The sequence below is a fragment of the Oncorhynchus nerka genome, linkage group LG22, assembly GCF_034236695.1.
Source record: "Oncorhynchus nerka isolate Pitt River linkage group LG22, Oner_Uvic_2.0, whole genome shotgun sequence".
Lineage (NCBI taxonomy): Eukaryota > Metazoa > Chordata > Actinopteri > Salmoniformes > Salmonidae > Oncorhynchus > Oncorhynchus nerka.
This window is the reverse complement of record NC_088417.1, coordinates 104443573-104456364: the sequence shown is the minus strand read 5'-3', so window position 1 is coordinate 104456364 and position 12792 is coordinate 104443573. Positions and strand designations below refer to the sequence as shown.

Genomic DNA, 12792 nt, shown 5'->3' with positions numbered 1-12792 from the left:
CTAACACCTGCCCCTACCCACCTAACACCTGCCCACCTAACACCTGCCCACCTAACACCTGCCCACCTAACACCTGCCCCTACCCACCTAACACCTGCCCCTACCCACCTAACACCTGCCCCTACCCACCTAACACCTGCCCCTACCCACCTAACACCTTCCCCTACCCACCTAACACCTGCCCCTACCCACCTAACACCTGCCCCTACCCACCTAACACCTGCTCCTACCCACCTAACACCTGCCCCTACCCACCTAACACCTGCCCACCTAACACCTGCCCCTACCCACCTAACACCTGCCCACCTAACACCTGCCCCTACCCACCTAACACCTGCCCCTACCCCCCTAACACCTACCCACCTAACACCTGCTCCTACCGACCTAACACCTGCCCACCTAACACCTGGCCCTACCCACCTAACACCTGCCCACCTAACACCTGCCCCTACCCACCTAACACCTGCCCACCTAACACCTGCCCCTACCCACCTAACACCTGCCCCTACCCACCTAACACCTGCCCCTACCCACCTAACACCTGCCCACCTAACACCTGCCCCTACCCACCTAACACCTGCCCCTACCCACCTAACACCTGCCCACCTAACACCTGCCCACCTAACACCTGCCCCTACCCACCTAACACCTGCCCCTACCCACCTAACACCTGCCCCTACCCACCTAACAAGCTAACTGAGGACAAACAGATACTTTGTCAAATGTAACATGTTCTTCAAAGAGACGGACACAGACGAGAGGTATTTTGTGGTAACCATGGAAACGGGAGTAAAGCTGTTGGCTCTGAAAGAGAGAGGGAGACAACAAGACAGTTTGGCTCCACATCAGACACAACACCAGATATCAGACACCACACAGCACCACATCAGACACCACACAGCACCACATCAGACAACACCAGCTATCAGACACCACATCAGACAACACCAGATATCAGACACCACACAGCACCACATCAGACAACACCAGCTATCAGACACCACATCAGACAACACCAGATATCAGACACCACACAACACCAGATATCAGGCACCACACAACACCCGATATCAGGCACAACACAGCACCACATCAGACACCACACAGCCCCACATCAGACAACACCAGATATCAGACACCACACAGCCCCACATCAGACACCACACAGCCCCACATCAGACACAACACCAGATATGAGACACAACACCAGATATCAGACACAACACCAGATATCAGACACAACACCAGATACCAGACACAACACCAGATATCAGACACAACACCAGATACCAGACACAACACAGCACCACAGACACAACACAGCACTAGAGGTCGACCAATTAACAGGCATGGCCGAATAATTAGGGCGATTTCAAGTTTTCATAACAATCGGTAATCTGCATTTTTGGATGCCTAACATTGCAATCCACGAGGAGACTGCGTGACAGGCTAACCACCTGTTACTCCACGAGGAGACTGCGTGGCAGGCTAACCACCTGTTACTCCACGAGGAGACTGCGTGGCAGGCTAAACACCTGTTACTCCACGAGGAGACTGCGTGGCAGGCTAAACACCTGTTACTCCACGAGGAGACTGAGTGGCAGGCTAACCACCTGTTACTCCACGAGGAGACTGCCGTGGCAGGCTAACCACCTGTTACTCCACGAGGAGACTGCGTGGCAGGCTAAACACCTGTTACTCCACGAGGAGACTGCGTGGCAGGCTAAACACCTGTTACTCCACGAGGAGACTGCGTGGCAGGCTAAACACCTGTTACTCCACGAGGAGACTGCGTAGCAGGCTAAACACCTGTTACTCCACGAGGAGACTGCGTGGCAGGCTAACCACCTGTTACTCCACGAGGAGACTGCGTGGCAGGCTAACCACCTGTTACTCCACGAGGAGACTGCGTGGCAGGCTAACCACCTGTTACTCCACGAGGAGACTGCGTGGCAGGCTAACCACCTGTTACTCCACGAGGAGACTGCGTGACAGGCTAAACACCTGTTACTCCACGAGGAGACTGCGTGGCAGGCTAACCACCTGTTACTCCACGAGGAGACTGCGTGGCAGGCTAACCACCTGTTACTCCACGAGGAGACTGCGTGGCAGGCTAACCACCTGTTACTCCACGAGGAGACTGTGTGGCAGGCTAACCACCTGTTACTCCACGAGGAGACTGCGTGGCAGGCTAAACACCTGTTACTCCACGAGGAGACTGCGTGGCAGGCTAACCACCTGTTACTCCACGAGGAGACTGCGTGGCAGGCTAACCACCTGTTTATGCGAGTGCAGCAAGGAGGCAAGGTAAGTTGCTAGCTGGCATTAAACTTATCTTATAAAAAGCAATCAATCTTAACATAATCACTAGTTAACTACACATGGTTCAAATCAAATCAAATCTAATTTTATTTGTCACATACACATGGTTAGCAGATGTTAATGCGAGTGTAGCGAAATGCTTGTGCTTCTAGTTCCGACAATGCAGTGATAACCAACAAGTAATCTAACTAACAATTCCAAAACTACTGTCTTATACACAGTGTAAGGGGATAAGGAATATGTACATAAGGATATATGAATGAGTGATGGTACAGAGCAGCATACAGTAGATGGTATCGAGTACAGTATATACATATGAGATGAGTATGTAGACAAAGTAAACAAAGTGGCATAGTTAAAGTGGCTAGTGACATAAGGATGCAGTCGATGATCTAGAGTACAGTATATACGTATGCATATGAGATGAATAATGTAGGGTAAGTAACATTATATAAGGTAGCATTGTTTAAAGTGGCTAGTGATATATTTACATCATTTCCCATCAATTCCCATTATTAAAGTGGCTGGAGTTGGGTCAGTGTCAATGACAGTGTGTTGGCAGCAGCCACTCAATGTTAGTGGTGGCTGTTTAACAGTCTGATGGCCTTGAGGTAGAAGCTGTTTTTCAGTCTCTCGGTCCCAGCTTTGATGCACCTGTACTGACCTCGCCTTCTGGATGATAGCGGGGTGAACAGGCAGTGGTTCGGGTGGTTGATGTCCTTGATGATCTTTATGGCCTTCCTGTAACATCGGGTGGTGTAGGTGTCCTGGAGGACAGGTAGTTTGCCCCCGGTGATGCGTTGATGATAATACTAGTTTATCTAGAGTGTCCTGCATTGCATATAATCAATGCGGTGCCTGTTAATTTCTTATCGAATCACAGCCAACTGGGTGACGACTTAAACAAAAGCGGAATTTGCGAAAAAAGCCAATGTCGTTGCACCAATGTACCGAACCATAAACAACAACGCCTTTCTTTAAATCAATACACAGAAGTATATATTCTTAAACATGCATATTTAGTTCAAATAAATGAATGTTAGCAGGCAATATTAACTGGGGAAATTGTGTCACTTCTCTTTCGTTCCGTGCATTTCTGTGTGTTTATTATATTATAATTAAGTCTATGATTTGATATTTGATAGAGCAGTCTGACTGAGCGGTGGTAGGCAGCAGCAGGCTCGTAAGCATTCATTCAAACAGCACTTTCCTGCGTTTGCCAGCAGCTCTTAGCAATGCTTGAAGCACAGCGCTGTTTATGACTTCAAGCCTATCAACTCCCAAGATTACGCTGTCAATACTATAGTGCCTAAAAGAACATCCAATAGTCAAAGGAACATGAAATACAAATGTTATAGAGAGAAATAGTCCTGTAATTCCTGTAATAACTACAACTTCTCAACGGGGAATAATTGAAGACTCAAAAAGGAACCACCAGCGTTCATACGTTCGTTCTAAGCAAGAACGTTAAACGTTAAAAGTTAGTGACTGCTTTAAGCCTCTCTCTAATGTTAATATGCCTTGTCTACTGCTGTCTCGGCAAGTTCTAATTGTATTATTTCACTGTAGAGCCCTCAGTCCCACTCACCTTGCCTTAGATAGCTCTTTTGTCCCACTCCCCACACATGTGGAGACCTCATCTGGCTTAAACTGGTCCCACCAGAGACGAAACCTCACATCGCCTGGTTCCTCTCTAGGTTTCTTCCTAGGTTTTGGCATTTCTAGGGAGTTTTTCCTAGCCACCGTGCTTCTACACCTCTCAGCTAACTGGTCACCATAGTAACACCCACCCATAGCACGTGCTCCAGCAGGTATATTTCACCGGTCATCCCCAAAGCCAACTCCTCCTTTGGTTGCCTTTCCTTCCAGTTCTTTGCTGCAATAACTGGAATGAATTGCAAACATCACTGAAGCTGGAGATATATCTCCCTGACTAACTTTAAGCATCAGCTGTCAGAGCAGCTCACAGAACACTGCACCTGTACACAGCCCATCTGTAAATAGCCCACCCAACTACCTCATCCCCATATTGTTATTTATTTTTGCTCTTTTGCACCCCAGTATCTCTACCTGCACATCATCATCTGCACAGCTATCACTCCAGTGTTAATGCTAAATTGTAATTATTTCACCACTATGGCCTATTCATTGCCTTACCTCCCTAATCGTACTACATTTACACACACTGTATACAGATGTTTCTATTGTGTTATTGACTGTACATTTATGTGTAACTCTGTGTTGTCTGTGTCACACTGCTTTCCTTTATCTTGGCCAGGTTGCAGTTGTAACTGAGAACTTGTTCTCAACTGGCCTACCTGGTTAAAGAAAGGTGAAATTAAAATTTAAAAAGACACACAAAGTCAATCAAGAGAGACACACACACGTAGAGAGAGGTAGATGTTCACTCACTTCACCCCGATCACTTCTTCTGAGCAGTGATTATGGTCGATAAGCCTAATAGCTAGCTAACAGTTTCCTTGTTATCATCAAAGCCACCATGACAGCTATAACATAGGATGAATTATGATATTGTTCATTAGGAGAAAAACATTTCAAGTGGTTGTCAATGCCCGTCCTTATTATGATGTGAACACATTCCATTAGCTTACCCATGTCATCATATTCCATACTGGTACACAGGGGTTGAAATGTAGCTAGCCCGCTAGCCTGAGGCTAGTAATTCTCAGACTGGGTTAAGAGAAAATGTACCTAACTAGCCCATGAAATTCTGTCTTTTCAAACATCGCATGGAACATATTTTGGACGTCAATGTTATACTTGCTGGCCAGGGTCTAAGATCTTTATGTTCCGTCCCTGCTCGTGTGTATAAACAATTTGATTCAGTACATACCTTGACAACTGTCATTCACTTCCTCAAACCCCGCCTGGCACACACACTTCCCGATGGGCACTAGCCACTCCCCCTCTGCGCTGCAGTGCATCCTAGGTAGGTCCTCCGCCACCGAGTTGTTGACACAGTTTCCTGCCACCTCCAGTAGCTGGGAGGAGTCCGAACCTGTAATAGTGTCCTGGAACTGAGCTAGGTTCCTCACTATGAAGGGACACTTCTTATAGAACACCCTGACAGAAACCAGCGCTATACAGGCTCCCAGGTCTTGAAAAGCCAGGTAGAACCCCTTCTTCGTCAACGGTCCCAGATCCCTAACCTCTGTATTCAACTTCATCACTCTGTCTCCCAGGTCTAACTCTGTAAAGCTCTCGTCAGCAGCGATGGTGTCTACCTTAGAGTACTGGCTCTCCCTGAGGTTCCTCCCCTCCTCATCGTTAGACTCATAGTAGTACATGTTGAAGGTCTCCTTGCAGGTACCCACGCCACCCGGAAGGCTGTTACAGTCCCTCAGGGTGAACTGTAGCTCCACGAACACCCTCTGAGCCCCCTCGTTGAGGATGAGGTTGGTCTGGAGCCAATTGTTCTGGTTGTGTTCCATCACTTTACACACCTGGTACGTGTGGATCGGAGCATAGTTCTCATCTACCTCACCTATCTCCTCCCACTGTAGAGAAGGGAAAATAGAGAGATAGAAAGATATCAAACATTGTTTCATGTTCAGTTACAGCTGACTGGGTTATGTTGTAATTAGCTACTGCTAAGTAGTTATCATCTACCTCACCTATCTCCTCTAGCTACAGGTTACTAGAGTTGACCAGAACCTATTGTCTATAGGTTACTAGAGTTGACCAGAACCTATTGTCTATAGGTTACTAGAGTTGACCAGAACCTATTGTCTATAGGTTACTAGAGTTGACCAGAACCTATTGTCTATAGGTTACTAGAGTTGACCAGAACCTATTGTCTATAGGTTACTAGAGTTGACCAGAACCTGTGGAATAATAGTGTAGCTGGTGAGGATAGTAGAAAATGTAGGGTTGTGTCTTTGGGTTGTGTGTGGTTGTGTATGGGTTGTGTATGGGTTGTGTGTAATTGTGTGTACGTTGTGTGTGGGTTGTGTGTATGGGTTGTGTATGAGTTATGTGTGGGTTGTGTATGGGTTTTGTGTAATTGTGTGTAAGTTGTGTGTGGGTTGTGTGTATGGGTTGTGTATGAGTTATGTGTGGGTTGTGTATGGGTTGTGTGTAATTGTGTGTAAGTTGTGTGTGGGTTGTGTGTATGGGTTGTGTGTAAGTTGTGTGTGGGTTGTGTGTATGGGTTGTGTATGAGTTATGTGTGGGTTGTGTATGGGTTTTGTGTAATTGTGTGTAAGTTGTGTGTGGGTTGTGTGTATGGGTTGTGTATGAGTTGTGTGTAATTGTGTGTAAGTTGTGTGTGGGTTGTGTGTATGGGTTGTGTATGAGTTATGTGTGGGTTGTGTATGGGTTTTGTGTAATTGTGTGTAAGTTGTGTGTGGGTTGTGTGTATGGGTTGTGCATGAGTTATGTGTGTGTTGTGTATGGGTTGTGTGTGGGTTGTGTGTATGGTTTGTGTATGAGTTGTGTATGGGTTGTGTGTGGGTTGTGTGTATGGGTTGTGTATGGGTTGTGTTTGGGTTGTGTGTATGGGTTGTGTATGGGTTGTGTGTGGGTTGTGTGTATGGGTTGTGTATGGGTTGTGTGTATGGGTTGTGTGTGGGTTGTGTGTATGGGTTGTGTGTGGGTTGTGTATGGGTTGTGTGTATGGGTTGTGTATGGGTTGTGTATGGGTTGTGTGTATGGGTTGTGTGTGGGTTGTGTATGGGTTGTGTGTATGGGTTGTGTGTGGGTTGTGTATGGGTTGTGTGTATGGGTTGTGTATGGGTTGTGTATGGGTTGTGTGTGGGTTGTGTTTGGGTTGTGTGTATGGGTTGTGTGTGGGTTGTGTGTATGGGTTGTGTGTATGGGTTGTGTTTGGGTTGTGTGTATGGGTTGTGTGTGGGTTGTGTGTATGGGTTGTGTGTGGGTTGTGTATGGGTTGTGTGTATGGGTTGTGTATGGGTTGTGTGTGGGTTGTGAACCAGTTATTGAAACCATTTTTTACAAGCTGCTAATATATTGGTCTAATTTAACTCCACTTCAACTGACAAAGTAAAAGCACAAAGTCATTTCAAATACAACATTAATAATTCACTCCTCAGTAATCAGCTTCCATTCAGTTATAAATTACATTTCATTCCAGCTAGTAGCCAGGCCTGTCTGAGAGGCCAGGATCCTATTGGTCTGACTGAGAGGCCAGGATCCTATTGGTCTGACTGAGAGGCCAGGATCCTATTGGTCTGACTGAGAGGCCAGGATCCTATTGGTCTGACTGACAAGGTTATGAGACTCATTCAGCCAGGCCCAGACTGAGAGTCCAGGATCCTATTGGACTGACTGACTGGGTTATGAGACTCATTCAGCCAGGCCTGACTGAGAGGCCAGGATCCTATTGGACTGACTGACTGGGTTATGAGACTCATTCAGCCAGGCCCGTCTGAGAGACCAGGGTCCTATTGGTCTGACTGACTGTAATGATGATATTTCCCTCTAAACCCAGGAGGCTTCAGACAGATGGGAGGTGTATTATAATGACACACACACACACACACACACACACGTGAACACAGACAGATGTGTTTCTAATGTCTCTGGGCTAAAGGCTGGGCCAGCTATAAACATCTTTCTGCTCCAACCGCCACCATCCCCCAAATCCAATTGAATCCTTTCATCAGCCAGCTAATAGTGTCCTTTCATGACTCCATAATGTGGTCGCCAAAAACATGTCTGTGATCTGGTGGAACCGTATAATGTCCCTTATCACAGACCGTATAATGTCCCTTATCACAGACCATATAATGTCTCCATAATCAGCTGTGTGATGTCCCTTATCACAGACCGTATAATGTCCCTTATCACAGACACAGACCGTATAATGTTCCTTATCACAGACCGTATAATGTCCCTTATCGCAGACCGTATAATGTCCCTTATCGCAGACCGTATAATGTCCCTTATCACAGACCGTATAATGTCTCCATAATCAGCTGTGTGATGTCCCTTATCACAGACCGTATAATGTCCCTTATCACAGACCGTATAATGTCCCTTATCACAGACCGTATAATGTCCCTTATCACAGACCGTATAATGTCCCTTATCACAGACCGTATAATGTCTCCATAATCAGCTGTGTGATGTCCCTTATCACAGACCGTATAATGTCCCTTATCACAGACCGTATAATGCCCCTTATCACAGACCGTATAATGTCCCTTATGTCCCTTATCACAGACCGTATAATGTATAATGTCTCCATAATCAGCTGTCCCTTATGTGATGTCCCTTATCACAGACCGTATAATGTCCCTTATCACAGACCGTATAATGTCCCTTATCACAGACCGTATAATGTCCCCGTATAATGTTATCACAGACCGTATAATGTCCCTTATCACAGACCGTATAATGTATAATGTCCCTTATCACAGACCGTATAATGTCCCTTATCACAGACCGTATAATGTCCCTTATCACAGACCGTATAATGTCCCTTATCACAGACCGTATAATGTCCCTTATCACAGACCGTATAATGTCCCGTATCACAGACCGTATAATGTCCCTTATCACAGACCGTATAATGTCCCTTATCACAGACCGTATAATGTCTCCATAATCAGCTGTGTGATGTCCCTTATCACAGACCGTATAATGTCCCTCATCACAGACCGTATAATGTCCCTTATCACAGACCGTATAATGTCCCTTATCACAGCCCGTATAATGTCCCTTATCACAGACCGTATAATGTCCCTTATATCCGTATAATGACCGTAGAATGTCCCTTATCACAGACCGTATAATGTCCCTTATCACAGACCGTATAATGTCCCTTATCACAGACCGTATAATGTCCCTTATCACAGACCGTATAATGTCCCTTATCACAGACCGTATAATGTCCTTTATCACAGACCGTATAATGTCCCTTATCACAGACCGTATAATGTCCCTCATCACAGACCGTATAATGTCCCTTATCACAGACCGTATAATGTCCCTTATCACAGACCGTATAATGTCTCCATAATCAGCTGATGTAGAGAAGTGGTGCACTGGGACGGTATGAGAAGCATAGAATGATTTGGGAGAAAGCTACAACTATGAAATAGGACTTACGTAGTTACGTGTCAAATCAAATGTTATTTGTCACATGCGCCGAATATAACAGGGCGTAGACCTTACAGTGAAATGCTTACTTATTTTATTTATTTAACCTTTATTTAACATTTTAACTAGGCAAGTCAGTTAAGAACAAATTCTTATTTTCAATGACGGCCTAGGAACAGTGGGTTAATTGCCTGTTCAGGGGCAGAACGACAGATTTGTACCTTGAGGATTTGAGATTGCAACCTTTCGGTTACTAGTCCAACGCTCTAACCACTAGGCTACCCTGCCGTCCCCTTATACAAGCCCTTTTTACCAACAATGCAGTTTTAAGAAAAATATATATTTTTTAAATGTAAAAAAGGTAGGAGATAAGAATAAGAAATAATTAAAGAGTAGCAGTAAATAACAATAGCCTAGTGTGAAGATGCAGGTCTTTAATGGTCGTCCACGAGTTGCCAGAACAGCTTCAAAGCTCCTTGGCATGAATTCTACAAGTGTCTAGAACTCTATTGGAGGGATGTGACATCATTCTTTCCAAGATAAATTCCATCACTTGGTGTTTTGTTGATGGTGGTGTTAAACACTGTCTCAGGCGTCGCTCCAGAATCTCCCATAAGTCTTCAATTTGGTTAAGATGTTGGGCCTAATGTATTCACTGTGCAAAATTTACAAAATTAGGTCTTACTAAATTTTGACGTACGTTTGAGATTGTAGGATTTGCGAGCGCCGCAAATTATTGTGATTTATCAAACTGTCGCAAGCAACATATAAGCATGTTTTAATGGATAATTCAGAGCCATACTATATTTGTGCGCTGGCAAACACGCCTGGAAAACACCCTCCATTCAACTTATATGGTAACCAAAACGCCCTCCAGTCACCTTATATGGTAACCAAAACGCCCTCCAGTCACCTTATATGGTAACCAAAACGCCCTCCAGTCACCTTATATGGTAACCAAAACGCCCTCCAGTCACCTTATATGGTAACCAAAACGCCCTCCAGTCACCTTATATGGTAACCAAAACGCCCTCCAGTCACCTTATATGGTAACCAAAACGCCCTCCAGTCACCTTATATGGTAACCAAAACGCCCTCCAGTCACCTGGAGGGCGTTTTTAGAACAGGGCTCCGGGCAGCCGAGCGGAAATGGAGGAAAACTCGCCTCCCTGCGGACCTGGCATCCTTTCCTCCCTCCTCTCTACATTTTCCTCTTCTGTCTCTGCTGCTAAAGCCACTTTCCACCACTCTAAATTCCAAGCATCTGCCTCTAACCCTAGGAAGCTCTTTGCCACCTTCTCCTCCCTCCTGAATCCTCCTCCCCCTCCCCCCCCTCCTCCCTCTCTGCAGATGACTTCGTCAACCATTTTGAAAAGAAAGAATCCTCGTTTGCTAAGTCGACAAACTGCCCTACCCTGGTCTGACCTCTTTCTCCCCTCTCTCTCCAGATGAAATCTCGCGTCTTGTGACGGCCGGCCGCCCAACAACCTGCCCGCTTGACCCTATCCCCTCCCTCTTCTCCAGACCATTTCCGGAGACCTTCTCCTTTACCTCACCTCGCTCATCAACTCATCCCTGACCGCTGGCTACGTCCCTTCCGTCTTCAAGAGAGCGAGAGTTGCACCCCTTCTGAAAAAACCTACACTCGATCCCTCCGATGTCAACAACTACAGACCAGTATCCCTTCTTTCTTTTCTCTCCAAAACTCTTGAACGTGCCGTCCTTGGCCAGCTCTCCCGCTATCTCTCTCAGAATGACCTTCTTGATCCAAATCAGTCAGGTTTCAAGACTAGTCATTCAACTGAGACTGCTCTTCTCTGTATCACGGAGGCGCTCCGCACTGCTAAAGCTAACTCTCTCCTCTGCTCTCATCCTTCTAGACCTATCGGCTGCCTTCGATACTGTGAACCATCAGATCCTCCTCTCCACCCTCTCCGAGTTGGGCATCTCCGGCGCGGCCCACGCTTGGATTGCGTCCTACCTGACAGGTCGCTCCTACCAGGTGGCGTGGCGAGAATCTGTCTCCTCACCACGCGCTCTCACCACTGGCGTCCCCCAGGGCTCTGTTCTAGGCCCTCTCCTATTCTCGCTATACACCAAGTCACTTGGCTCTGTCATAACCTCACATGGTCTCTCCTATCATTGCTATGCAGACGACACACAATTAATCTTCTCCTTTCCCCCTTCTGATGACCAGGTGGCGAATCGCATCTCTGCATGTCTGGCAGACATATCAGTGTGGATGACGGATCACCACCTCAAGCTGAACCTCGGCAAGACGGAGCTGCTCTTCCTCCCCGGGAAGGACTGCCCGTTCCATGATCTCGCCATCACGGTTGACAACTCCATTGTGTCCTCCTCCCAGAGCGCTAAGAACCTTGGCGTGATCCTGGACAACACCCTGTCGTTCTCAACTAACATCAAGGCGGTGGCCCGTTCCTGTAGGTTCATGCTCTACAACATCCGCAGAGTACGACCCTGCCTCACACAGGAAGCGGCGCAGGTCCTAATCCAGGCACTTGTCATCTCCCGTCTGGATTACTGCAACTCGCTGTTGGCTGGGCTCCCTGCCTGTGCCATTAAACCCCTACAACTCATCCAGAACGCCGCAGCCCGTCTGGTGTTCAACCTTCCCAAGTTCTCTCACGTCACCCCGCTCCTCCGCTCTCTCCACTGGCTTCCAGTTGAAGCTCGCATCCGCTACAAGACCATGGTGCTTGCCTACGGAGCTGTGAGGGGAACGGCACCTCAGTACCTCCAGGCTCTGATCAGGCCCTACACCCAAACAAGGGCACTGCGTTCATCCACCTCTGGCCTGCTCGCCTCCCTACCACTGAGGAAGTACAGTTCCCGCTCAGCCCAGTCAAAACTGTTCGCTGCTCTGGCCCCCCAATGGTGGAACAAACTCCCTCACGACGCCAGGACAGCGGAGTCAATCACCACCTTCTGGAGACACCTGAAACCCCACCTCTTTAAGGAATACCTAGGATAGGATAAAGTAATCCTTCTCACTCCCCCCCCTTAAAAGATTTAGATGCACTATTGTAAAGTGGCTGTTCCACTGGATGTCTTAAGGTGAACGCACCAATTTGTAAGTCGCTCTGGATAAGAGCGTCTGCTAAATGACTTAAATGTAAATGTAAATGTAACCAAAACGCCCTCCATTCACCTTATACAGTGGGGCAAAAAAGTATTTAGTCAGCCACCAATTGCGCAAGTTCTCCCACTTAAAAAGATGAGAGGTCTGTAATTTTCATCATAGGTACACTTCAACTATGACAGACAAAATTAGGAAAAAAATCCAGAAAATCACATTGTAGGATTTTTTATGAATTTATTTGCAAATTATGGTGGAAAATAAGTATTTGGTCATTAACAAAAGTTTCT

The 12792-nt window shown here is 46.6% G+C and overlaps 1 protein-coding gene across 1 annotated transcript in view; it reads right to left on the bottom strand.

Moving 5' to 3' along the window:
* The window catches only part of LOC115126250 (ephrin type-A receptor 5), a 241084-nt gene that overhangs the window by 203777 nt on the left and 24515 nt on the right, over nt 1-12792 (bottom strand). Inside the window, exon 3 of the mRNA XM_065007686.1 lies at nt 5177-5840. Coding sequence (XP_064863758.1) covers nt 5177-5840 — 664 coding nt within the window. The remainder of the gene's footprint in view (nt 1-5176; nt 5841-12792) is intronic.